General features: G+C 41.8%; 1 protein-coding gene across 2 annotated transcripts in view; it reads right to left on the bottom strand.

Annotated features, from left to right (window-relative positions):
• The window catches only part of IL13RA1 (interleukin 13 receptor subunit alpha 1), a 66,178-nt gene that overhangs the window by 23,721 nt on the left and 16,219 nt on the right, over positions 1-26,238 (bottom strand). The window contains exons 2-5 of one of the 2 annotated variants that reach the window (XM_044306232.1): positions 16,822-16,961; positions 12,484-12,631; positions 11,038-11,158; positions 4,487-4,537 (exon numbers count right to left, since the gene is read on the bottom strand). In XM_044306232.1, coding sequence (XP_044162167.1) covers positions 4,487-4,537; positions 11,038-11,158; positions 12,484-12,631; positions 16,822-16,961 — 460 coding nt within the window. The remainder of the gene's footprint in view (positions 1-4,486; positions 4,538-11,037; positions 11,159-12,483; positions 12,632-16,821; positions 16,962-26,238) is intronic. The other variant, XM_044306233.1, reaches the window with a different exon arrangement.

Raw genomic sequence — 26,238 nt, 5'->3', positions numbered from 1 at the left:
CACCACTTGGAGAAATGTTCCCACTCACCTCATGGAAACGCTTGCATCAAGCATGCCGAAACAAATTTTTGAAGTGATAAACAATAACGGTGGAGCTACTCATTACTGAGTTCATGTTTGGAAGTTGGATTTCTGTTTGGGGGGGGGGGGGGGGTTAGTTTTTTTTTTTTGGGAGGTGTGGTCCTAAACTTTTGATCATCTGAAAAACAGCCTGTTTCAGTTTTTTCATTGTTTTTCTTAAACTGAATGCTCAAAAAAGGTTTGGTCTCACTCCCATTTCTTCTTGTTGCATGTTGAAGCTCTACTTGGAACCTTGTTAAGATCCAGCCATGCTAAATATGATTTGGATCAGGACTGTATTTAGTATTGCTGTGTACTGAAGGGTGCATTCACAAGACCAAATTGCGGATCTGCAAAATACAGATGGCATCAGTGTTGAATAAAAAAAAATTCTGGACCAGTATAGGACATGTTCTCTCTTTTGCAGAACAGACATACGGAAAGCACATGTAAGGCTATCATGTAGAGTCTCTCTATAGTACGGTATAGGACGCTACACTGACGGCATGCTTCTTATTTGAGGGGGCTCGCCAGCATCCAAGCCAGAATTCATCGCTTACATTCACCACAATATGGATAACTTAGTATCTCCATACAATGTACATATAAACCTAACGCCCATGGGGTCTAGGACCCGCTCAGATCTTCTATCAGATAAAACTAAATCTGATGCATCCCAATGAAAAAAAGTTGGGCACAGTCCAGTAACATTTAGCCCACAATATAGCTGTTATTACTATTAATAGTCCCCATCATAAAGAAATATTGTCTGCTACTACTCAGGTACAGTATGAGATCTTGAGACAAACTTTAGGGGTGGCTGTAGGTTTGTTGAAGAAGCCATGTCCCACTACATGAGCAAATCTTCAGTGCTGTCCCCATAGAGGTCCAGTCCATAAAATGGCCGCTGATGGAGGGTTATGTGACCAGACACATCACTCAGTCTCCTCTATTCTAACAAACTGCACCTGCACCACAACATTCATTTTTATCTGATGTCCTTTTATTGTAATGACGGACCCATAAGCCTCTGTTCACATTGCTTGTGCTTCAGCTACACTACAATATCCATTTTATTTGAGGTCTCATGTGTTCCTTTTCTGTAATGACAGATCCGGATCGGTTTTTCTCTGTGTCCCACAAAATAGGAGGGGTATTTTTGGTTTTAAACAGCATGTACATGTATTAAGTATTATACCATGAACAAGGACTCGGAAAAGCATGAACCACTACTGTGCCACTAATTTTATTCAGAAGATGAACTAAAAGTTGGATGATTTTAACAAAGGCTCCGGAATTGGCTTTTTGCCCGTGCACTAACCCAACAGTGCAAGTACAGATGGCGGGTGCAGTGTATCAGAACAGAGGAGTCTGGTCACATGACCCTCCATCAGCAGCCATTTTATGGACAGAACCTTCATGTGGACAGAAGAAAAGACTTGGCGGAAAAGGGGCGTACCGTATGAAATATAGTAAATAGCACATAATTTCAACAAAGGCTACATTAGTAAGTACCATATACTAGAGTCATCTTACAAACACATTGGTCAGCAGTGGCCAACCCCTTTAACTACCTGCAAGTAAGTAATTAAACCAGATAGAAACGAAATGTAATACTTTTAACCCCTTCATGCCCAGCGCCGTACATGTACGGCGCTGGGCGGGTGTTTAAAGATGTTGCCTGCTCCTGCCCGCTGCGGGCGCCATCTTTTAGCAGACACACGCGGCAGTAATGCTGATCGCGGACATTTAACCCCTTAGATGCCATGGTCAATCGTGAGCGCGCTGAAACTACAAGTGCACACTTACGGTTGTGCTCTGGCTCCCCCGTGTGGCAATCGGAGGAGCCGGAGCATGTATGCAGCAGCCCCTGTCTTTAGGGGAGGAGGCTGCTGCATAGTATTTCCTATGGAGCCCTTGCCTGTAATAGGGCTCCATGGGAAACTAGTAAAATGCATCGGAGTCTATGAGAATAGTAATCTAAAGATATAAAACTATAAAATAAAAAAAAAAAAGGGTAAAAATAAATAAATAAAAACTAAAAAAAATTCGAATCACCCCCCTTTCCCCAACATAAAAATAAAAGAACAAAAAAATACACATCATGGGTGTCGCGATGTGCAAAAACACCCATAGTATAGAAATATATTTCCCATAAGGCAAACAGCAAAACGGAAAAAAGCGTCCAAATGGCGGATTCGCCGTTTTTGGTTGCTTCATTTTCTAGAAAAAAAATAAAGTAAAAAAAGTGAATAAAAAAAAAAAAAAAGTCATATACAACCCAGAATAATATCGATAAAAAGTTCAGACGCCCCCGCAAAAAATGAGCTCCCCATACAGCTCCGTACACATAATTACAAAAAAATTATAGGGGTCAAAATATGGCGACAAAAAAATAAAACAGATTTTTTCCCCACATTTAATTTTTTTTTATAACTATCAAAATGCAAGAAAAACGATACATATAAAAAGGTATCGCTGGATAGGTACTGACCTGTAGAGTAAAAGTAACTGGTCAGTTTTATCACATATCGAACGTCTTAAATAAAATAAAAAAACTGTAAAACTTTGGTGGAATTGCTTTTTTTTTATTTTTATGTTTTTTGCAATTTCACACCATTTAGAATTTTTTTCCTGCTTCCCACTACATCATATGCAATATAACATGGTGGCGTTGGAAAGTACAACTTGTCCCGCAAAAAACAAGCCCTCATATGGCTATGTGAACAGACAAATAAAAAAAGTTATGGCTCTGAGAAGGCAAGGAGCGCAAAACGAAAACGCAAAAAACAAACAAAGCTCCAGGCCTTAAAGGGTTAAAATGCTGGTTTCAGCATGGCAGGATTTAACCACGAGGAAGGGTCGTAAGATTGCGTCCGAAACGTGTAAGCATTCTGTCTAATGTTCCTGGACTAACGAACTGCAGTTTTATAAAGACGAGATGAATGCTGGATACAACAGTTCTGTGCTCGGCCTGCGCCAGGATGAACCCGAGCAGAGGACATCTCCATTACTTTTCTGATATATTGTGTGTTCTTTACAAGACCCTGAAAAGGCTCCTGTCCTCAGATCTAGAACGTCATGTACAGCTTTTTATACATTGAATATGTCAGGTCTATGCTTTATCTGTATTACCATATTTTTCGCCGTATAAGACGCACTTTTTCTTCCCCCAAAATGGGGGAGAAATGCCCCTGCGTCTTATACGGCGAATGCAGTCAGTTTTACATCGCTGCGCAGTCAGTTTTACATCGCTGGCAGCGATGTAAAGAGAGCGAGGACTCGGGGAGGGACTGGGAGGAGGAGCTGGGGCCGGCAATAGCGGCGGGGCGGTGCAGTCACTGTACTAAAGGCCCGCCCCGCCGCTCCGGTGTACTAATAAAATATGTCATATTCAATGAATGGTTATTAAATATGCCCCTTTATGCCTAATAGTACCTTAAATCCTAAGCTCATCCGTACAATGCAGGCCGGGCGGGCGGCAGCGTAACTCCCTGATGTCACGTGCCTGCGCCGCCTACTTTATGAATGAAGCAGGCGGCGCAGGCAAGTGACGTCAGTGAGTGACGCGCCGGCTGCCCGGCCTGCCGGCATTGTACTGAAGCGCTTAGGATTTAAGGTACTTTTAGGAATAAAGAGGCATATTTAATAACTATTAATTGAATAAGACATATTATATTAGTATACAGGAGCGGCGGGGGATCTGTGGATGGCACAGTTATGGGCTGGGTGGGTCTGTGGATGACACATGTATAACAGTGCCATCCACAGATCCCCCCCCTGTAACAGTGCCAGCCACAGATCCCCCTGTAACAGTGAAAGCCACAGATCCCCCCGTAACAGTGTCAGTCATCCACAGATTCCCCCCATAACAGTGTCAGTCATCCACAGATGCCCCCATAACAGTGTCAGTCATCCACAGATGCCCCCATAACAGTGTCCGTCATCCACAGATCCCCCCATAACAGTGTCCGTCATCCACAGATCCCCCCATAACAGTGTCCGTCATCCACAGATCCCCCCATAACAGTGTCCGTCATCCACAGATCCCCAGTAATAGTGCCATCCACAGACCACCTAGTACCAAACCCACAGCACACCTTTTGGTTAAAAATATTTTTTTTCTTATTTTCCTCCCCAAAAACCTAGGTGCGTCTTATACGCCGGTGCGTCTTATACGGCGAAAAATACGGTAGTTATCAGCTTATTTTATTTTAACCCCTGCTCCTGCATAGCGGGAAGTCTCCATCACAAGCCACCATACACTTACTGCGCTTGTATGACGTGGGCTAAGCCGAGACCCTTCCGCCTGCAGGGTACAGGACTATGGTAGGAAAGGAATATAGTCACTCAATATTAAATATATTTCAGCTTTATCAATACGTAAAATAATGGTTGAGAATTCCAGATTTTTTTTCTTACTTACGGCGTTGGCTGCTTGTTTTTTACTGAAGGACATGAATCTTCCTTGGTGATCCTGCATGGAAATAACAAAAGTTACACAAGATAGTACAAAAAAAAGGATACATGTAGCACACTTTCCTTGTAGTCGTCTACACAGTTATCACTTGAGTAGACATGGTTCATGTCAATGAAAAAACTATAGGTGGTGACAGATTCCAGGGGAGAGCAGTCATGTTGCATTTTTTAAAATTTTGAAAATGTAAGGGGGCTAAAAACATTGGTGGCCAAGAAAGACCTCCTCAAATGTATTTATTTTACTCACTTATATAGCGCTGACATATTCCGCAGCGCTTGACACACATTAGTATCACACTGTTCCCAATGGGGCTCACAATCTAAGGTCCCTATCAGTATGTCTTTGGAGTGTGAGAGCAAACCCACACAAACACGGGGAGAACATACAAACTCCATGCAGAAGTTGTCCTTGGTCAGATTTGAGCCCAGGACCCCAGAATATGAAAGACATTTGAAATCCGAGTGAGTAGTGCAGGCTAAGGCCAAGGTGGCCCTGCATTTATTATTATTATTATTATTATTATTATGTTATGCTGGGAAACGTTCACAGATTACAAGTGAAATCTATGCTGGCTCTCAGCTGGACTTGCAGAGATGGCAAAATAATTAAGGCACATCTGATGCAAATGGACCGGAGGACTAAACGGTGGTGTTGATAAATGTTCTCAGCGATCTCCGACATGTTGAGAGAAACTGGACAACAACGGATCAGAAATACTGTAGTGGTGAAAAACATGTGAATTCTGCAGACTTCTCTTCGTAAAGGTTAACCCTTAGGATACCAAAAGGTTTTTTCCGGTTTCATTTTTCTTCCCTATCTTCCTTGAGCCATAACTTTTTTATTTTTCCGTTCACTTATTCATATGAGGGCTTTTTTTTTATTGCGGGACAAGTTGTATTTTCTAATGCCACCATTCAGTATGGCATACAATGTGTAGTGGGAAGCAGGAAAAAAAATTCCAAATGTGGTGGAATTGGAAAAAGAAGGCAATTCCTCCACTGGGTTTGGTTCCTACGGCATTCCCTTTGTGGCAAAATTGACTTGTGCCCTTCATTCTCTGGGTCAGTACGATTACAACAATACCGCATATGTATATTTTTTTGTGTCTAAATAGTGTAAAAATAAATTCAAACTTTGAAAAGACCATTTTTTTTATACATCACCATATTCTGACCCCCATAACTTTTTTGCTCTGTGGGGGCTAATTTTTTGCAGAATGATCTGTAGTTTTTATTGATACCAATTTGGAGTGTGTGTGACTTTTTGATCACATTTTAGGAAATTTTTGGGGGTAAGAGAAACGATAATAAAATGGCAAATTGCTCATTTTGACTCTTTCCCCGTTACGCCATTCGCCTTATTGGAAAATATTTCTATATTTTTTTATAGTATGGGCATTGTCAGACGCAGTGATGCCCAAGATGTTTATAATTTTTTATTCTACAGAAATGGGGGTGATTTAACCCCTTAACGACCCTGCATATTTCACCTTAAGGACCAGGACAATTTTTGCAAATCTGACATGTCACTTTATGTGGTGATAACTTTTACTTATCCAAGCCATTCTGTTTTCTCGTCACATATTGTACTTCATGACAGTGGTAAAATTTAGTCAAAAAATGACATTTTTATTTATGAAAAATTTGCAAATGTACCAAAAATTATGAAAAACTTGCTAATTTACAAATTTCTATTTCTCTACTTTTATAATACATAGCAATACCTCCAAAAAGAGTTATTACTTTACATTCCCCATATGTCTACTTCATGTTTGGATCATTTTGTGAATGCCATTTTATTTTTTGGGGATGTTAGAAGGCTTAGAAGTTTAGAAGCAAATCTTTAAATTTTCCAAAACCTACTTTTCAAGTACCAGTTCAGGTCTGAAGTCACTTTGTGAGGCTTACATAATAGAAACCACCCAAACATTACCCCATTTTAGAAACTACACCCCTCAAGGTATTCAAAACTGATTTTACAAACTTTGTTAACCCTTTAGGTGTTGCACAAGAATTAATGGAAAATGGAGATGAAATTTCTGAATTTCACTTTTTTGGCAGATTTTCCATTTTAATAATTTTTTTCCAGTAACAAAGCAAGGGTTGACAGACAAACAAAACTAAATATTTATTGCCCTGATTCTGTAGTTTACAGAAACATCCCATATATGGTCATAAACTACTGTATGGGCACATGGCAGGGCGCAGAAGAAAAGGAACGAAAAATGTTTTTTGGAAGGCAGATTTCACTGGGATAATTTTAAGCTGCCATGTCCCATTTGAAGACCCCCTGATGCACCCCTAGAGTAGAAACGCCAAAAAAAGATGACTCCATTTTTGAAACTATGGGATAAGGTGAAAGTTTTGTTGGTACTATTTTAGGGTACATATGATATTTGGTTGCTCTATATTACACCTTTTGCGAGGCAAGGTAACAAAATAGTTGTTTTGGCACAGTTTTTATTTTTTGTTATTTTCAACGTTCATCTGACAGGTTAGATCAAGTGGTTTATAGAGCAGGTTGTTACGGACGCGAAAATACCAGTTTTACATAATAAAGCATTTTTGAGAAAAAAAAAAATATTGTGTCTCCACATTCTGAAAGCCGTAGTTTTTTTTTTTTGGGCGACTGTCTTATGTAGGGGCTCATTTTTTTTCAGTATGAGATGATGGTTTGATTGGTACTATTGTGGGTGCGTATGACTTTTTGATCGCTTGCTATTACACTTTTTGTAATGTAAGGTGACAAAAAATGGCTTTATTGACACTTAATTTTTTTATTTTTACAGTGTTAACCTGAGGTCATGTGATATTTTTATACAGCAGGTTCTTAAGTTTTACACAATAAGTTTTACAGTAATGTCTTATTTTTTGTATTATTTTATTCCAGTGTTCACCTGAGGGATTAGGTAATGTGGTATTTTTATAGAGCAGGTTGTTACGGATGCGGCGATACCTAATATGTATACTTTTATTTATTAAAGTTTTACACAATAACAGCATTTTTTTTTAAACAAAAATAAATAAATTATGTTTTAGTGTCTCCATAGTCTGAGAGCAATAGTTTTTTTTATTTTTTGGGCGATTGTCTTAGGTAGGGTATCATTTTTTGCGGGATGAGGTGACTGTTAGGTACTATTTTGGGGGGCATACACCTTTTTCATCGCTTGTTGTTGCACTTTTAGTGATGTGATAAAAAAAAAAATTTGAGCACAGTTTTTATTTTATTTTTTTCATGGTGTTCACTTGAGGGGTTAGGTCATATGATATTTTTATATAGCCAGTTGATACAGATGCGGCGATACCCAATATATCTACTTTTCTTTTCCCCATTTTTTTTTAAAAAAAAGCTTTAATTTTGGGAAAAGGGCGCTTTTTTTTTTACTTAAAACTTTAAATTTTTTTGTAAAACTATTTTTTTACCCCACTCTGGGACTTCAACTTTTGGAGGTCTGATCCCCTTTACAATGCATCACAATACTTCTGTACACTTACAGCCTGTTTGCCTGTGAGATCCAGGGGGTTGGATCTCACAGGCTCTCCTGGAAGGCAGCCACGATGCCCAAGGAAGGCATCGGGCTGCCTTCCCTGCCATCAGGTCCCCATCACAGCAGCGTGGGGACCCGATGGCTGCTCTCTCCCTCCAAACATCGCATGTGCCACGGTCAGTGCTGACCACGGCACATCAAAGGTTAATGCACTGACATCTGTGATTTCACCGATGCCGACGCATGCAGCAGGGGTCGAGCTATTAGTGACTGCTGGACCCCTGCCACGGATTAGGCGGGTGCAGGAGATGCATGTACATGTACGGTGCAGGTCCTTAAGGGGTTAAATTATTTATATATTGAACTTTTTATTTATTTTTTTAACTTTATTTTATGGTATTGTAGCTCATGTTTGAGGGTACAAAATGGCCACGGAGGATGCGGTTAAAAAGGCTGGAAGCGCGCGTTTTTGAGCTTTTAGATGCAGTGATCTCACTTAATTAAGGTGTCTAAAGTCTTTAATGACTGCCATCGACATTATTGCTGATCGCGGTCATTAGCCATGGGTCCCTGCTGTTTAAAACCGCGTAGACCTGCCGGCCATGGCACCTGCTGCATGTGCGAGCGGGCTCCTCGTTTACCCATCACTCCAGCGCCGTACATGTACGGCTCTGGTAGCGAAAAGGTTAAGGATCCATTTGTCATGGATTTCTTAACATGTTAATGGATATCTTGAGTTTAAAAAAAAAATTGCACTAAAGGCCCCCATGCACTTTAGATGAGAAAGGCAGTTCCAGTTGACAGTCTGATGAGATAGGAGGAAAGAAAGAGGGGGCAAAGTGCATATTTTCACCAGATCCTTTTATTCTACAAGGAGATAATCTGCCAGATGTGTCTGGTAGCATTTTTCTCCTCTCTTCCCACTGAATACACATAAATGTACAGACAAACCAAATATGCTTTTATATAAGGAAGTCGGGAGAGATACTTGCCAGCCAAATGATTGTTTGGCCGACAACTACTGAATGTTCATGGCCTTAAAGAGGACCTGTCACTGCTCCTGACCTGCCTATTTTAATAGCTTTATGCATTCCCCACATACTAACAATTGTGGAGCCTCTATTCTTCTGTCTGTATGTTGTGCCATTCCTTCATTATTTGCACCAGAAGTTATGAATGTATTGCTATTAGCCTTCAGTAAGGGTACAGAGGGGAGGTAACTAGTTGGGGGGGTGTCCCTGCACAGTCTGAAAATGGCAGCACTGATTGGTGCAGGTAACCCCCCCCCCCCCCCCAAACTGGTTACCACCCCTCTGTACCATTACTGAAGGCCAATAGCAATCTATTCATAACTTCTAGTAGAAATCATAAAGGAATGGCACAACATACAGACCGGAGAATAGATGCTCCAGAACTGTTATTACATGGGGAATGCATGAAGCTAATGAAACAGACATGTCAGGAGCGGTGAAAGGTCCTCTTTAAGTTTTAGTCTGCAGTCTTCACCCTTTCGTTCAGATACTTACTTTGTAAACTGTTCCTAGTTTTAGACTTGTGATGGGACTATATCCCTTCCAATAATACATGCTGGAAAGAAGGATTGTGTGTCCAAGATGCCATTGCCTTCATTAACTTTGATATATCAGCACAGCTTCATTCTTTGATGGATTTCTCCTTCTACACCTCATGAGGGATCTCCTTGCCCATGCATTGGCAGTCACTGATGCTGAAGAGAGTATTATTTCCCCTTCCACTGCTTTGCTGGTTGTACTTTGCTTTCTCTTTATAGTCAATATGATTCATCCTCCCCCTTTCCATCCTGACTAAATGGGTTCTTTCCTCCCCATCTACAACATGTATGACTTGCTTTCTCTGCTAACTTGGATGCTTTCCCTCCTCTCCACTCTCTGAAGTTATATGTACATTCTCCTCTCACTCCCTGCTTGTTATATCTAACACAGAGAGAAGGAAGGAGGAGAGCAGTGAGTGCACAGAACAGTGGACAAATCAGTGCCATGTTAGATCTATGTCAGAAACAGCAGCAGAGAGAGAAGAAGTCACACAAACTCTACAGCAGCAAACTAGTAGAAAATTGTTAATGAAGAGTATTTAGACAGTTACTTAATTTTCAGTTAGGAAGCAAATGAACAATAAAAATATGAGTTTAAGACTCCCAGTAAGGTAGAGAAAAAAAGGCAAACTAAGAGATTAGGTTAAGTCCTAAAAATGAACCAACAATGCCATTCAGGTGAGCAAAGGCTCATGTAGGCTAGCCCACAAAGAAAACTAGGCGACATCAAACTGAAAGGTAAATGTGCTGACCAGGACTTCGAGTCACTGGCATTGCATCCACAGATATGATCTATTTATTCTTGAATGAGGGTAGAGAAGTTCTCACTTACCATGGTCTCTCCTCACTGCACGAGACAGGAGCGAGTTGGGCCCATTGACATTCTATAGAGGCCACCTCTTTATTTGTTCTGCAATGAGATTGTGGTAAGCGAGTACTTCTCTCCCCTCGTTCTAGAGACTGGTAGGGGTCTCAGTCCTCAGACCCATACCGATCTAAACTTTTGATATATCCCTATGACAGTGCCAGTGTAAGGGTCGGTTCACATTACGTTTTATGCCTCCGTTTGACTTGCACATTAGGAAAAAAAAATGATACAAAACGCAGCACACCACATTCTTGCACCCTGCACAGTCCGGTTAAATAACTTTTTTTTTTTTTTTTTTTTTTACAATGAAACTCTATGGTGAACAGATGCCACTGAGGCATTCGTTTAACGTATACATTAAAAGGATAGTAAAAAACGTGATGTGAACCCACCCTTAGAAAAGTAATGTTGCAATGGGTGCTTTTATGGTTCCATGGTTCCATCCATTTCATCCACCCACACAGGATCAGTTACCCCTTCTGGATCCTAATCCACTACATATGAGCAGATCAGCACCTTCAGTCTTGTTTTCACATCTAGTATGTAATAATTATTCATCATAAATTGCCTACCAGTAACGCAAGCTGTAATTAACACCGAGTCGGGCCTCTTCTCCGGGTTGCCATGTGCAATTCACATATTCCTTATAGTGCCAAACACAAGTCATGTTTCTCACCATATTTCTTGGACTGCCTGTAAATCAAGGCAAACTAGCATTATGTTATTTATACTGTAATGCATTTATGGATGGGAAGGGACTAGTAAAGATCTACACATCACCAACAACTGAATCTCATATGGACAGATTGCAATATAGACATAAATATGGGAACATAATCAGCTATGCTTTTTAATAATAATAATAATAATAAAAAATAATAATAAATAAAAAAAACTTGGATGCATGACACCCAGATAAGACATAAGTCTGGCCCATTAAAGTTTATGGATGTGTTTTGTCTACAAGCTATAGCCTACATGGATATTTTTTGTAGATGCCAATAGAAACTGCATATGAGGTCTTAAAAGGGGTTGTCGCGTGAAAAATAGTCTACATTTTTCAAACCAGCACCTGGATCTGAATACTTTTGTGTAAAATTTTAGTAAAGTCACTGAGTTATTCAATAAAATATATCCATAGAGCAGCATCTGCTAGTTGGACGCACATGCTCAGTACTATCTTTCAAAAGCCGGATATACTGTTGGAATCTTTGGACAGTTACGCCCACTGAGCTGTAAATAGGGAGAAAGCTGTAGCAGGAAGGCCACATCCTGAGCTGCCATCTTGGAAGAAAAAATCTAGCAGAACAATTGAAGCAATGAATGGGAAGATCTTGGGATCCATGCGTGGTACAGGGCTGGTTCTAGCTTTGCTAGAAAGGCACTGTCATGTACTATATTAATTTTTACATTTATCATGGGATAAGCCTTTAAGGTTTATTAATACTAGCAGATGCTGGTAATGAATGCCAATCCAGTCATTTAGCTCCATTTACATAGAGCAATCACCATTACTGTATGTGACCGAACGGTCAATATGACTTTTCAAAGATGTGTACAACGATAAATGAGTGAATGGTTACAAAGAACATTCAAGTAGATGGACACTTACCAACTACCTAAATATTGGAATTGGCAACTACCTTTAATGGCAGCAGTATTCCCTAATGGCAGTAGTCTGCTTCAGCAGGGTAATGTGCCCCACCAAACACAAAAAAATGTTCATGGATGGGTTGAGGAACATGATAAAGAGCTTAAGATGCTGACTTCTTCAAATTTCATGCATGAATTCAGATCCAGGTGCTCGTTTGAAAAATGTTGAATATTCTTTGCTGGACAACCCCTTTTAAAAGGATCTACTGCCAAGGTCTTAGAAATATATGCCACAGGTACCTTCAGAGGTCTTGTGGAGTCCACCCCTCTATGTATCAAAAGTGGTGTGGTGGCATGAGGGGGAACGTACACAATATCATTTTTAGGTTACGGCTGATCCGTGAATACTGTAAATGACTTCTTACCTGCTGCCAGTGGAGATGTAAAAGTAATAGCCTCACTTGCTCTATTGCCACATTCGGTGTGAATCTTTAAGGTGAGGTTTTTGTTCAAGTCAACTCTAGTATCGAAAAACTTTGAATAATGCGGATGTTTATGAATCCCTTCAGGTACCTGAAAAATATTACAAGAAAAGTGATTAACTAAAAATAAAAAAAAGTTACCATTAGCTGGATCTATATAATACACAGGAAGGGTAGCGTACAGTAAAAACATGGAGGGGGTTATTTATTAAGCTGAAACACACCTATTGGGCATATTTCAGGAGCAGATGGTGATGCAATGGTTAGTGGCGCCGCAATCTGCAACTTCTCCCCGCTCATTCCAGGTCTAAAAAAAATTGGGCGCGGGCAGACCCATCTTATTCATAATTTTCTATGCCTGTTTCAGGCGTAGAAAAAGGGTATGAAGCGTAGAAAAAAAGCTATGAAGCGTTTTTACATTTAGAACTAGCAGAGGATCTGCCGAGGTTATGTACAGGTCTGCGCCTCTTCATAACTGCAGCGGATCCACCGCCAGGTATTGGTTTATTAAGACCGGCCTCTAAAACACCGGTCTTAAGAAATGTGCCCCTGACTTAATGCAAATCGAAATCTTCAGATGCTCACGGGACACTGCATTTTCAGTTGCATTGTGTCAATGGGTTTTTAACACACTTTACTTGCACTGGGCTATCTCGGGCAGTCCCATGGACTTGAATGGACAGGCAGACGCACAGGTGTTTCTGCTGCTCCATTCAAACGCAAAGTATGGAACCTCAGTGGTCGGATAGGGGATAAGTAGTTGTAATGCGACAGCCCCTTTAAGCCTTTATGCACAAAAAAACAACCTTACTCACCTTAACATTATGGCACCGCTCACACAACACACATTTCGCAAAAGTTTTCTGCAGTGGTGAAATGAGCATTGGGGCATGGTGTTAAAGGGGTTGTCTGCTTTTTTACCATTGATGACTTATCAGCCGATAGCTCATACAGGCGCTGCACTGTTTACCTGCTCGCCGCAGCAAGTGCAGTGGTGAACAGGTGTCATTACAAGTATGGCGTCCCCATTCACTTATATTGGACTAGGATAGGTCATAAATAGAAAAAAAAGCGGACAACCCCTTTAACTGCGGTCTGTATACATCCTCCTTTTTATGCATACTTTTCCTTTCTATTGTTAAGTACCTCATGGTTGGGATTTTATTTGCCCGTTTAGTAGCTATGTCACTTCATTATGTATGATGTACTAATGCTACCCTGTTAACACTACTTTTCAGTAGACCAGGATTGGATATTGGGCACGTTAGATGTCCAATCTTTATATACATCTATCAGACACAAACAAGGATTGGAGGCATTGTCATCCCAACTACATAAAAGTGGTAGGCTTAAACCCATACAGATAGACACTAATATATATAGTCTATCGGAAGCTGCCAACTTTATTCTTAAACACAATTATTTTACATTCGATACAGAATTTTTCCTACAGGAGTCTGGTACCGCGATGGGCACCAGATTCGCCCCAAGTTATGAAAATCTACTTATGTCGGATTTGGAGGATGACAATATCTCGTTTTTATATGGAGGGGATCAGATTCAGCATTGAATTTGTTTTTATCTGAGATTAACTGCAACAATCTGAACCTCCATTTTACATCAAATATTAGCAAAACCCATATAGAATTTTTAGATTTGAACATTGATGTCAATGCAGACAAATTGATCTGTAGCACCTACCACAAACCAACGGCCAAAAATAATTTTATACTACATTCCAGTTGCCACCTCCCTAGGTGGCTGATGAATGTTCCTATCAGCCAATTCAGACTCCTCAAGCGAAGCTGCACAATTGACGATACATTTGCGAAAGAGGCTGAAATCTTGAAACAGCAGTTTATGGATAAGAATTACCCAAACCAATGTATTGAGGGAGCTCCGAATAAGGTTAAAAGTTTGGACCGTAAAAGATTTTTTTGTGGAGAAAAGGATAGAACCTCAAAATGATCTGATGACACATGAAGGAGTTCAGATTGTGTTACCTTTTAAAACCCAGCACAAAAAAGTGGAAGCCAGTATCATTAAACATTGGCCTTTCTTATTGAAAGATAAAATCATAGGACGCATGCTACCAATAAAACCCACAATAGTATACACACGTGCTGATAATCTGGGCGTAAAGATAGCCCCTACAGTTAAAAGACTGAACCAACCGAAAGATAAAAATTGGCTGTGCTTTGAGGGGTTCTATAGATGTAATTCATGCCCCAATTGTAAGATAACACAGTTTCCGAAAAAAACTGTGAAGGTCATTTCCAATAGTAATGGCTATTCACACGAGATAAAAACTTTTTTGACTTGCAATAGCAAGAGTGTCATCTACTTGCTGACATGCCCCTGTAAGAAACAACATGTTGGCCGCACGAAGAGACTTCTTAAAAAAAGGGTCTCTGAACAAGTGGCCAACATACGTCGGGGCTATGAGAACCATGCTGTGTCAAAGCACTTCAAAACATGCCATGATAAAGACCCCACGGACTTGATATATACAGCTTTAGCTAAAGTAGAACCAGACTGGAGGGGAGGTGATCTGATAAAAAAGATGTCCAGATTAGAATCTAAACTGATTTTTGATTTCGGCTCACTAGCACCAAATGGGTTAAACGCGGATTGGGAACTATTTGGATTCCTGTGAATGTGTTCTCTTCTAATATGGTGGGGAACACTTTGTTCCCCCCGTACTATAGATATTCACAGTAGACACATACCAGAGAACCCATCTGTTCTAGATTGAGGAAATATCTTATCATGTGTGGCAGGGAAATTGAGTATATTTTAGATTTATCCAATATCCACTATATCTGGATGTGGTTAACATCCATCAGATCCCATAATAAAAATATAATTCAATAAAAATTATTTAAGCAACATATAGGAGCTCCATTATGGAATAGTTGGATCTTACAAAAAGTGTGATTTTGATACAGTTTTTTTTTTATATTTGTGACTGCATTGAGGATTCAATATGTATTTTAATTTATCTGAATACACTTTGGCATAAGTCGTCAGTTTTTATTCAGATTGAAGAAAAATTTATGTTTTTATCATTTATTTTAGCGGAATATTATATATTTTTTAACATTCATTGTGTCTTAAATTGTATTCCAGCAGCGGTAGCACAAAAAACGCAATTTGATAACAAAAACCGCATGGTAAACGCACAAGAGCCGCATCATAGTAAATCCGGGTTTTGCATCCACCTGGTTAGTATTGCGATTCAGGTCCAGTTTTTGAAACCTACCTGGATCGGAACATAAAAGAAGGAGGGGAAACATTGCAAGGTTACCACTGAGGAAGGGGTACACCCCCGAAACACGTATGGGACAAACCTTGTACCGGCATGCTGGAAAAAAAGTCTCCCCTGGATTTGAATTAAGCTCCCGAAGAAAAGCTCCGGCAATATCTGGTCTTACCGAGCGTACAACCTGCTGATGATACTGGACACAGAGTCAGCCGATACCCGCTCGATTACAGACCAGTGGGTTTGCATTTCAGAGAGGTGAAGCGACCAGACTAAGGTAACATCGTATCAGGAACTGTAAGGTGGTGGGAAAAGAAAGGAATCGAAAAGACCAGCAACCTATCCGTTTGCTTTAGCACAGTGAGCCAGGAGCGGAACTGCGCACATTCAAAGGTGTCTTGGATCTGGAAATAGATACAAAGGCTTTGTTGCGGTTTCCTATGAGGAACTGTATATATGCTGCCATCAGTTATATTCCCTAAACTAATTTGCGGTTTATTTCTGGACTATATTATTGCTACTACTGGATTGCGGTTTAAACTTTTTATGTCTACTACTAACTGCCACATTGTTGCATTCATGTGCCTGGTCTATTTTCTTTATAATACTTTTAAGTATGGTTACATTCCTGGCTTTTATTACATTGTTTATTACAGTACATGTCATGTGCTTATTACGGCCATGACTATTCATATCCGGTGTCCTGTATTTGATCTTGGCTAGGTGCCATTTGAAACGATAAGCCAGATTGTGATGATAGATGCTTCATTTTTATGTTTTATTCACACTTTTTTCTTTTTTTTTACTTTGTAGTTTTCCAACTATTGATAAGAAATCTCAAAGATGGTACAAGCAGTGCTTTTACTATATTTTTGGGAAATCTTCTACGGCAAACTGTGAAGTCCTGTGGGGGTCTGTTGGTTCTATAGATATGAATTTCATTGAACGCATTACCCATTAAATCATAACAGGCGAGCAAAGAACAAAAAGACAGAAAAGTATTAAAACAAATAAATTACCGAATTGAAAACGGATGGTAAAATCTCAGTTTTGTACTCTAACGTACAGTTTGCAGTTCTATTTGCTGGTGTCCATTTCCAAAAGAGACAAAAGTTTCCATTCATTCCAAATGCTATATTGGTTGGGGGATGAAGTTGTCCTGTCATAAAAAAAAATAATAGGTTAATAAAGCTTGAAAGAACACTTCATATTTGTTGCAGACAAACAAATAGAATTAGATTTCATTTTTCAAAGAGAGTACAATGGCTGCAGCTTAGAGACATAGACGACTAATGATTTTGGTTTACTCCTTTTTTGTTGTCTTTCAAAATGAGAATTAGAAGGTTAAAAGGGTTTTTCCCATCTTACCGTTTCCGCTTCCAGAATTACGGAAGCAGCCTAGCTTTTTCCACTACGCGGTTTGTGTAGCTGCCATTCACTATAAAAAGGAGTTACGGAAATAGCTGGGCTTTTTCCTTAAAGGGATTCTGTCACCTGGATTTTAGTGACAGAGCTTTTCACATCAGCCTGCTCGTTTTGTATTAAAATATACTAGTATTACTACCCTAAGTGATGTTCTTTGTCTAGAAAATTGCTTTTATTAATATGGTAATTACCCGAGTAAGGAGTCCAAGGGGCTGTCCCTCCGGCCATTGGTGCCCAGCCGCGCCCCTTCTCATGGAGCCCAGCACCGCCCCACTGCTAATTTATTCACTCCTCATTGCTCAGGTAATTACCATATTAATAAAAGCAATTTTCTAGACAAAGGACAACACTTAGGGTAGTAATACTAGTATATTTTAATACAAAACGAGCAGGCTGATGTGATGATGTTAAAAGCTCTGTCACTAAAATCCAGGTGACAGAATCCCTTTAAGCTTGACCACTTAGTCCAGTCCTATATCGCTGTGGAAACTGCAAGATGGGACAACCCCATTAAGAAAGGCACATCATAAAGAAAAAAAAAAAAAAGAAAAAAAAAGAGAAAATATATTCATGTTGTGTCTATATAGCAGTGGAATTTATTTTTATATATTTTACACTGAACGGTAGTAAAGAAGTGCTAATGTCATAAGTGAAAAGGAAACCTATAAAAGTGTTCCATGTTCAATGACACAGACTGATAATTATATTCAATAATGTAACTGTAAAATAGAATATTTACTTTCATGGGTATTCCAGGATTTTAATATTGATTGCCTATGGTTAATAGCACAACGTGCAACTAAAATATTTTTTAAACAAACAATGTCCCCTTTTTAGAACGGTCGTTTTGATACAGGGTGCATCAGTGATGGTCGCTGGGGACTGGGCTAGAAGCTGCTGTATGGTGGCATATTTTTTTTATGTGCTTGAATTTTTTTAATTTTATCTATATTTTTTTACTTTACATTTTGTAGCCTCCCATAAAGTCATACAAAACCTTTGGGGGACATTAAACCTACAGTACAGACCAAAAAGTTTGGACACACCTTCTCTTTCAAAGAGTTTTCTTTATTTTTCATGGCTATGAAAATTGTAGATTCACACTGAAGGCATCAAAACTATGAATTAACACATATATTATATACATAACAAAAAAGTGGGAAACAACTGAAAATATGTCATATTCTAGGTTCTTCAAAGTAGCCACCTTTTGCTTTGATTACTGCTTTGCACACTCTTGGCATTCTCTTGATGAGCTTCAAGAGGTAGTCACCTGAAATGGTTTTCACTTCACAGGTGTGCCCTGTCAGGTTCAATAAGTGGAATTTCTTGCCTTATAAATGGGGTTGGGACCATCAGTTGCATTGTGGAGAAGTCAGGTGGATACACAGCTGATAGTCCTACTGAATAGACTGTTAGAATTTGTATTATGGCAAGAAAAAAGCAGCTAAGTAAAGAAAAAAGAGTGGCCATCATTACTTTAAGAAATAAAGGCCAGTCAGTCCGAATTGGGAAAACTTTGAAAGTGTCCCCAAGTGCAGTCACAAAAGCCATCAAGCGATACAAAGAAACTGGCTCACATGCGGACCGCCCCAGGAAAGGAAGACCAAGTGTCACCTCTGCTGCGGAGGATAAGTTCATCCGAGTCACCAGCCTCAGAAATCGCAGGTTAACAGCAGCTCAGATTAGAGACCAGGTCAATGCCACACAGAGTTCTAGCAGCAGACACATCTCTAGAACAACTGTTAAGAGGAGACTGGGTGAATCAAGCCTTCATGGTAGACTATCTGCTAGGAAACCACTGCTAAGGACAGGCAACAAGCAGAAGAGACTTGTTTGGGCTAAAGAACACAAGGAATGGACATTAGACCAGTGGAAATCTGTGCTTTGGTCTGACGAGTCCAAATTTGAGATCTTTGGTTCCAACCACCGTGTCTTTGTGCGACGCAGAAAAGGTGAACGGATGGACTCTACATGCCTGGTTCCCACAGTGAAGCATGGAGGAGGAGGTGCGATAGCGTGGTGGTGCTTTGCTGGTGACACTGTTGGGGATTTATTCAAAATTGAAGACATACTGAACCAGCATGGCTACCACAGCATCTTGCAGCGGCATGCTATTCCATCCGGTTTGCGTTTAGTTGGACCATCATTTATTTTTCAACAGGACAATGACCCCAAACACACCTCCAGGCTGTGTAAGGGCTATTTGACCATGAAGGAGAGTGATGGGGTGCTGCGCCAGATGACCTGGCCTCCACAGTCAACTGACTTGCACCCAATCGAGATGCTTTGGGGTGAGCTGGACCGCAGAGTGAAGGCAAGAGGGCCAACAATTGCTAAGCATCTCTGGGAACTCCTTCAAGACTGTTGGAAGACCATTTCAGGGGACTACCTCTTGAAGCTCATCAAGAGAATGCCAAGAGTGTGCAAAGCAGTAATCAAAGCAAAAGGTGGCTACTTTGAAGAACCTAGAATATGACATATTTTCAGTTGTTTCACACTTTGTTATGTATATAATTCCACATGTGTTAATTCATAGTTCTGATGCCTTCAGTGTGAATCTACAATTTTCATAGTCATGAAAATAAAGAAAACTCTTTGAATGAGAAGGTGTGTCCAAACTTTTGGTCTGTACTGTATATTATAGATTGCTGATTTCTCCTGTAATTAGCTGCAGTTATAGGAGGAATGCAACCCCCAGAGCAGTTGTACAAGGCTGTGCGGCCTCACTGCAAAGCTGATCTGGGTCTGCTGAGATCCAGAAGATTGTGCCGATCATATTATTAGGAGCGGAGCAAAAATGCTGTGTATGCAGCGAAGAGAAAAGGTGGGAACAGCAAAAAAACAGCATACCTGCCTTCTGTATCAAGGGTCCTGCTGTCACCGACAGCGGCCTCCCCACTCTCATAGATGCATGATAATAGATCTCTGGTTAATCAGTTTTATTACACATTTGCAGCACAACCTAGAATGCTAAGAATAGATGCTCCAGAACGGTCATGTGGAATAATTATTTACTAAGGGCTCATGCACACAACCGTAGTTTGTTTTCCGCACCGCAAAATACGGATACTGGCTGTGTGCATTCTGTGTAATGGAACGTCTGACTCATAAAAGAACAGTCCTATCCTTGTCTGTAAGGAGGAAAGACTAGGACATGTTCTATATTTTTGCGGATGGCACGGAATGGACATACAGATGCGGACAGCACACGCCTCTTTTGCAGTGACATAAAAGTGAACAGGTCCGCATCTGACCCACAAAAAATGCGGACGAAAAATATGTTCACGTGCATGAGCTCTAAAACACACATGTCATCAGAGGTGACAGATCATTTTTAATTTTTTTTCATTCGCACGCCCGTGCATTTTTTGCCCTCCGTATTCTATCAAAAATAAATTCCAGAGCATCTCCAATCAATGGTCTGTGAAAACCACGGAGCACACACGAATGGCATCCGCGTTGTATCCATGGACTTCCCTGACTAAGAGACTATAATGTGCGTGAAGGATCTGTAATCATGGACAAAATTAGGACATTAGGCTTAGTGACCACGATGGCGTGTGATTTTGAAACGTCACGCAATGCACAGAGTGCGAGCCATGCTCATAAAATACCAAGCAGTTTTTCATGAGTTCTAACAAAAGTCTTTGGAATGGATACTGAAAAGAGAAAAAATAAATAAATATAAGACTTGGTTCTGCTCTCTAATCCAGTACTGCATGAAATACTGCGCCATATGTGAACAAGGCCATATCCAACTAGTTGCAGCTGTTTGTTCCACCATTGTGCATTCAAATACACAATATCATTGTAAAATGGAAAGTTCTCAAACATTTTAATGTACATTTTCTGCTCCCTCACCGGTTTCAAGAACTTTGCTATCGGCAAAGTAAAAATGTATCATGTTACATACAAATTGGCAAACCCACTTTGATCTAGTATTGATCACTTAGGTTTTGTTAAAATGTATTAAGCTGCGCCAAACATGTATGTATTCTTAACGGGAGAGGGGAGAAAGCCACTGTCGGCCACATCTGGAAGGTGGATTATGACTCTAGGAATGAAAGAATTAGGGTCCATTCACCTGTCCATGGTGCGTTGCGGATCCGCAACACACCTGGCTGGCGCCCACTAGAGAAATTACTATTCTTGTCCGCAGCTGCGGACAGGAATAGGACATGTTCTATCTTTTGCGAAGCTGCGGACAGAAAGTTTGGGGCCGCGCTCCACAAATGCGGAAGCGGAGAGCACATAGTGTGCTCTCTGCTTCACGCCCGGGCCCATAGAGAATTAATGGGTCCGCACCCGTACGGCAAAATTGCAGAACAGGTGCGGACCCTTTTGAGGACGTGTGAATGGGGCCTTATGCATGTTGAAATCCAACATGCCTGACCCCTCTCTCTTCCGACCACTGCCATCGGTTGGGATTTGGGAGGCACGCATACATATTAGATGGTCAGCCAGTCCTGTCAAAATAAGGTGGCTCAGGCAACATACATCTAATGTGTATGGTTGATCTGCGTGCTTTCTGCATCCATATGTCCGTTCAACAAAAGCATAGAACACGTCCTATACTTGGCCGCAAAATGTGGACCACAGTCCCATTAAAGTAAAAAAAAAAATGCGGATGCAACACAGACGCTGTTTTTTTTCTGATCCGCAATGTGCGGACAGCAACATACATATGGTCTTGTGCATGAGGCCTAAAGGTGCTTATACACCCTCAACTGCTGTCGGTCGAATTGTCATTGAGCCGACAGCTATTCCTCCCGACATCTCCATGCACACAAACAAGTGCGATGCCAGCGGAAGAGCTGCTGCCGGGGTCCTCCGGTGATAGCTTATCAAAAGGACTGGACATGTTACAACGCAACAGCTTGAAGTTTCTTAACCCATACACATAAGCTAGTGGCCAAACTGATAGTCAGGTCCAATGAATATCTTTGCGGCCCGGCAGTCTAGTATCTCTGAACATGAGCGCGCTGCTATCGGCGCGCTCATGTTCTCTCAGCAGCACAGGGAGAAGGAAGCTGTCCTCCCTCCCCCTGTGCTGCTGCCACCAATGAGAAGAGAGGGGGGGGGGGGGGAGGGGCGGGCGCACTGCGCCACCAATGAGGAGAGAGGGGCGGAGGAGGGGCGGGCGCACTGAGCCACCAATGAGGAGAGAGGGGCGGAGGAGGGGCGGGCGCACTGAGCCACCAATGATACGACTATTCCCATACAGAGCGGCGCCCAGCGATGTCTCAGCACTCACCATTAGTCCTGGGCGCCGCTCCGTTCGCCCGCAGTGCCCCATTACTGTCTCCTCTCCTGCTCCACATGCTGCTGATTACTATCGGAGCGATGGGAGGAGACATCAGCTTCACTAGTGGGCGTTCCTTCTTCCTGGCTGTATCGCTGTCCAATCGCAGCGCAGGGAGAAGGAACGCCCACTAGTGAAGCTGATGTCTCCTCCCATCGCTCCGATAGTAATCAGCAGCATGTGGAGCAGGAGAGGAGACAGTAATGGAGCACTGCGGGCGAACGGAGCGGCGCCCAGGACTAATGGTGAGTGCTGGGACATCGCTAGGCGCCGCTCTGTGTGGCCTGATAGTGAAAGTCAGTCTTTAACACAATACAGGAGGCGGGTGCCGGCAGCAGAATCGCATTGCCGGCACCCTGCCGCTGACAGGGAGCTGCGATCAGAGGCAGTTAACCCCTTAGGTGCCGCACCTGAGGGGTTAACTGCTGATCTGCCAGTACCAGCCTCCTGTATAAAGGGGTAATTTATCATTGGTGGTGCAGTGTGCCCCCCCCCCCTCAACCCCCCATCCCATTAAAATCATTGGTGGCACAGTGCGCCAGCCCCTCTCAACCCCCCCCAGTATTAAAATCATTGGTGGCAGTGGCCACAGGGACCTCTCCCCTCCCCCTCATTGGTGGTGCAGTGGCAGCTTCTGATCGGAGCCCCAGCTGTGTAAGCCTGGGGCTCCGATCAGTTACCATGGCAGCCAGGACGCTACAGAAGCCCTTGTTGCCATGGTAACATCCCTGATGCTGTGTGCACAAGGCACAGAGCAGCAGGGACAGTGTGAAGTCCTATTCACCCTGATAGAGCTGAATAGGACAAGGGATGAAAGATCCCAGGTTCTCGCCCCTAAGGCTACTTTCACACTTGCGTTCAGAGCGGATCCGTCTGAGACGGATCCGCTCATATAATGCAGACGGTGGATCCATTCAGAACGGATCCGTCTGCATTATATTGTAAAAAAATTTTTTTTTTTTTTGATGCGGCCCACATAAACTTAAATTTTGTTTTTTTGGCCCATGTTAGCCTTTGAGTTTGACATGCTTGGACTACAGCATCTGAGGGGTGAAATGTATGCGATCAGCCATATGGCAGATTGCATACACGTGCTGTGGTTCTCTGCTGTTTGAAACAGCAGAAACCTTTCAGGCATGGCTGTGTTTAAAGATGTGACTTACACCGTGGTAGGCATGGCGTAGGCATGAGGCCTAAGGGAAACCATGAGCAGGCAGGTTCACAACAACTATGGACTAACCTGACCTCGGCGTCTTTAGTGCAGGAAGGAATGCCAGAAGTATTATAACTCATCATTAGAAAAAAATAAAAATAAAAATATTGCTCAATTAATACAATAGTAAAGAATATACTGCATAAGATATCTGTTCTTTACAACTATAGCTTAAGGTAGCTATAGATGTGCAAGAGGATGGGCCAGGTATCTCCTGTGGAGGTGTCCCGACTCACTCCCAACGGAAGCTGTATTTCAATATGCCCCGTCCTTTGCTCCCACAGGAGATAGGCTGCTGCCAGAGGGGTCCCTGACCAGCGGTTTATCCACCTCCCACCACTGAAAACAAACGCACACAACAACAGCAGAGTAAGAATAACTGTCAGCAGAAGGAGATGAAGGAGTGTGGGCACCTTAAAGGTAACCTGTCACCTGGATTTTGTGTATAGAGCTGAGGCCATGGGTTGCTAGATGGCCGCTAGCACATCCGCAATACCCAGTCCCCATAGCTCTGTGTGCTTTTATTGTGGAAAAAAAACGATTTGATACATATGCAAATTACCTGATATGAGTCCTGTCCCTGACTCATCTCACACACAGGACTATTTGCATATGCATCAAATCAGTTTTTTTTACACAATAAAAGCACACAGAGCTATGGGGACTGGGTATTGCGGATGTGCTAGCGGCCATCTAGCAACCCATGTCCTCAGCTCTATACACAAAATCCTGGTGACAGGTTCCCTTTAAGTTTTGAGATGCACAATAATTTTCCTCCGAGGAGGAAGTTCATGGGGATACAATTGTGCACCACTTCCTTTCCAGTACAAAACAAAGTGCTCAGATTAGACCGTCTGATGTTCTTGGCAAGAACTCCGGAAATAAACAAGAGATTTCGAGGAACATTTAAACAAGTCTGGTACACTAGTTTTGTGGTGTAAAAATGTCTGAAGTGATGTCAGCATGACATTTGGTGAGCCTCGCCACTTTCAGAAGTGGAGTGAAAACTAAGTCTGGATTACAGATTAGAACACTTAAAAAGTTGCAAAAAAGTCACATCTCCACGCCAGGCTATGCCCAGTTCGTTTACAGATACTGGGGTACACCACATTGCACTTGCATCAAACATATTATTACTGTCCACTATTTCAGAAGTTTGGCGCAACCTCACCAAGCAAAGAGACTTAAAACCGACACTAAAGACCATGGCAAATGATAAACTCCCCACATCGTGATTTTAATCTTCAGTCAAAGGAGAAGACGTAGAGACAGGGATGCCTACAGTGTACGAGCTGGTCACTAAAACGTCATGCCTTCTTACTAAACATTAGCAGCTCTTCCCCTTACGCCCACCACGCTCTTCTATCTGATAACTACAATCACATCTCCTTACAGTGAAAGGATATGTCTGGAAAAAGTGCAAAGTCTAATGTTGTCTGCTTCCATTTTGGGAGGCAGCTAGCTGCTGCAGAAAGGTCCTTCCTCTGCTCCATTTGCAATGGAGACCACCCACACTCAGCTCTAAACTTCACGTTTAAACTTCACCCCTGTGCCTCCGAGACCATTCGCAGTGTAATCTTGAAGAGGAAGTAGCGCTCATATGAGCACCGCCTTCACTCCGCTGATCGGCAGGGGTGTCGGGAGTCGGACCCTCGCCGATCTCGTTTATCCCCAGAGCGGAAGACTGCTGCATGAGGGCAAAGATCAGGAAGGAACTGTTCATTCCCGATCATTGGCCTTGACTTCATTCCTTGTCAACGAGCCCTAAGGTTTATTTCGCAAAATGTTATTAGAAACCATTTAGACAATGGGCAGAATGCAACAGGAATAGGCCGGGTGTTGTATTGCACAATCCCTGGCTTTGTGTCACACCCTGCAAGCGATAGGTGCACAGCCTGGTCTGATCTGTAATAACAGCGGGTGGGGGTGGAAATCAGCCAAACCGCGTCATTGGCCTAAGATATCAGACTGCATTTCCTTATCGCCAGAAGTACAACAGCCTAAACTGTGTGATGTATAAACTACAGAACAAACATGCTAAATAAAGAACAGAGATACAGTAAGTCTTGGCAAAAAAAAAATTGTCAACACTTGGGTGTTATACCAAAAGGTAAATATATTTTTACAATAGGAACAGAATATTTGTAATTCAGCATATTTTTTTAGCATGCTGGAACATGTATTAAAGGGTTTCTACCACCAGAAATACTGTTATGTAGCTGACTGACGTTAGCGATGCGCTAATGTCAGTACTACGTAACAGTATGTTTTTGACATTTCTCCCTGCTGCCGTTTTGGTAAAATAAGCACTTTTATAATATGCTAATGAGCCTCTAGGTGCTATGTGGGCGTAGAATCAGCACCTAGAGGCTCCGTCTACTCACCCTTTATCCTGCCCAGGTCCCCTGTTCTGCCCGCCCCGCTCCTCTTGATTGATGCGACGGTTCGCAGCAGCTTTAACGAAATCCTGCACCGTTCACTTCTGTCTTCGGC

The sequence above is a fragment of the Bufo gargarizans genome, chromosome 9 (genome assembly GCF_014858855.1).
Source record: "Bufo gargarizans isolate SCDJY-AF-19 chromosome 9, ASM1485885v1, whole genome shotgun sequence".
NCBI lineage: Eukaryota > Metazoa > Chordata > Amphibia > Anura > Bufonidae > Bufo > Bufo gargarizans.
Note: the sequence above shows the minus strand (reverse complement) of the source record. Positions and strands in the feature narration are given on the sequence as shown.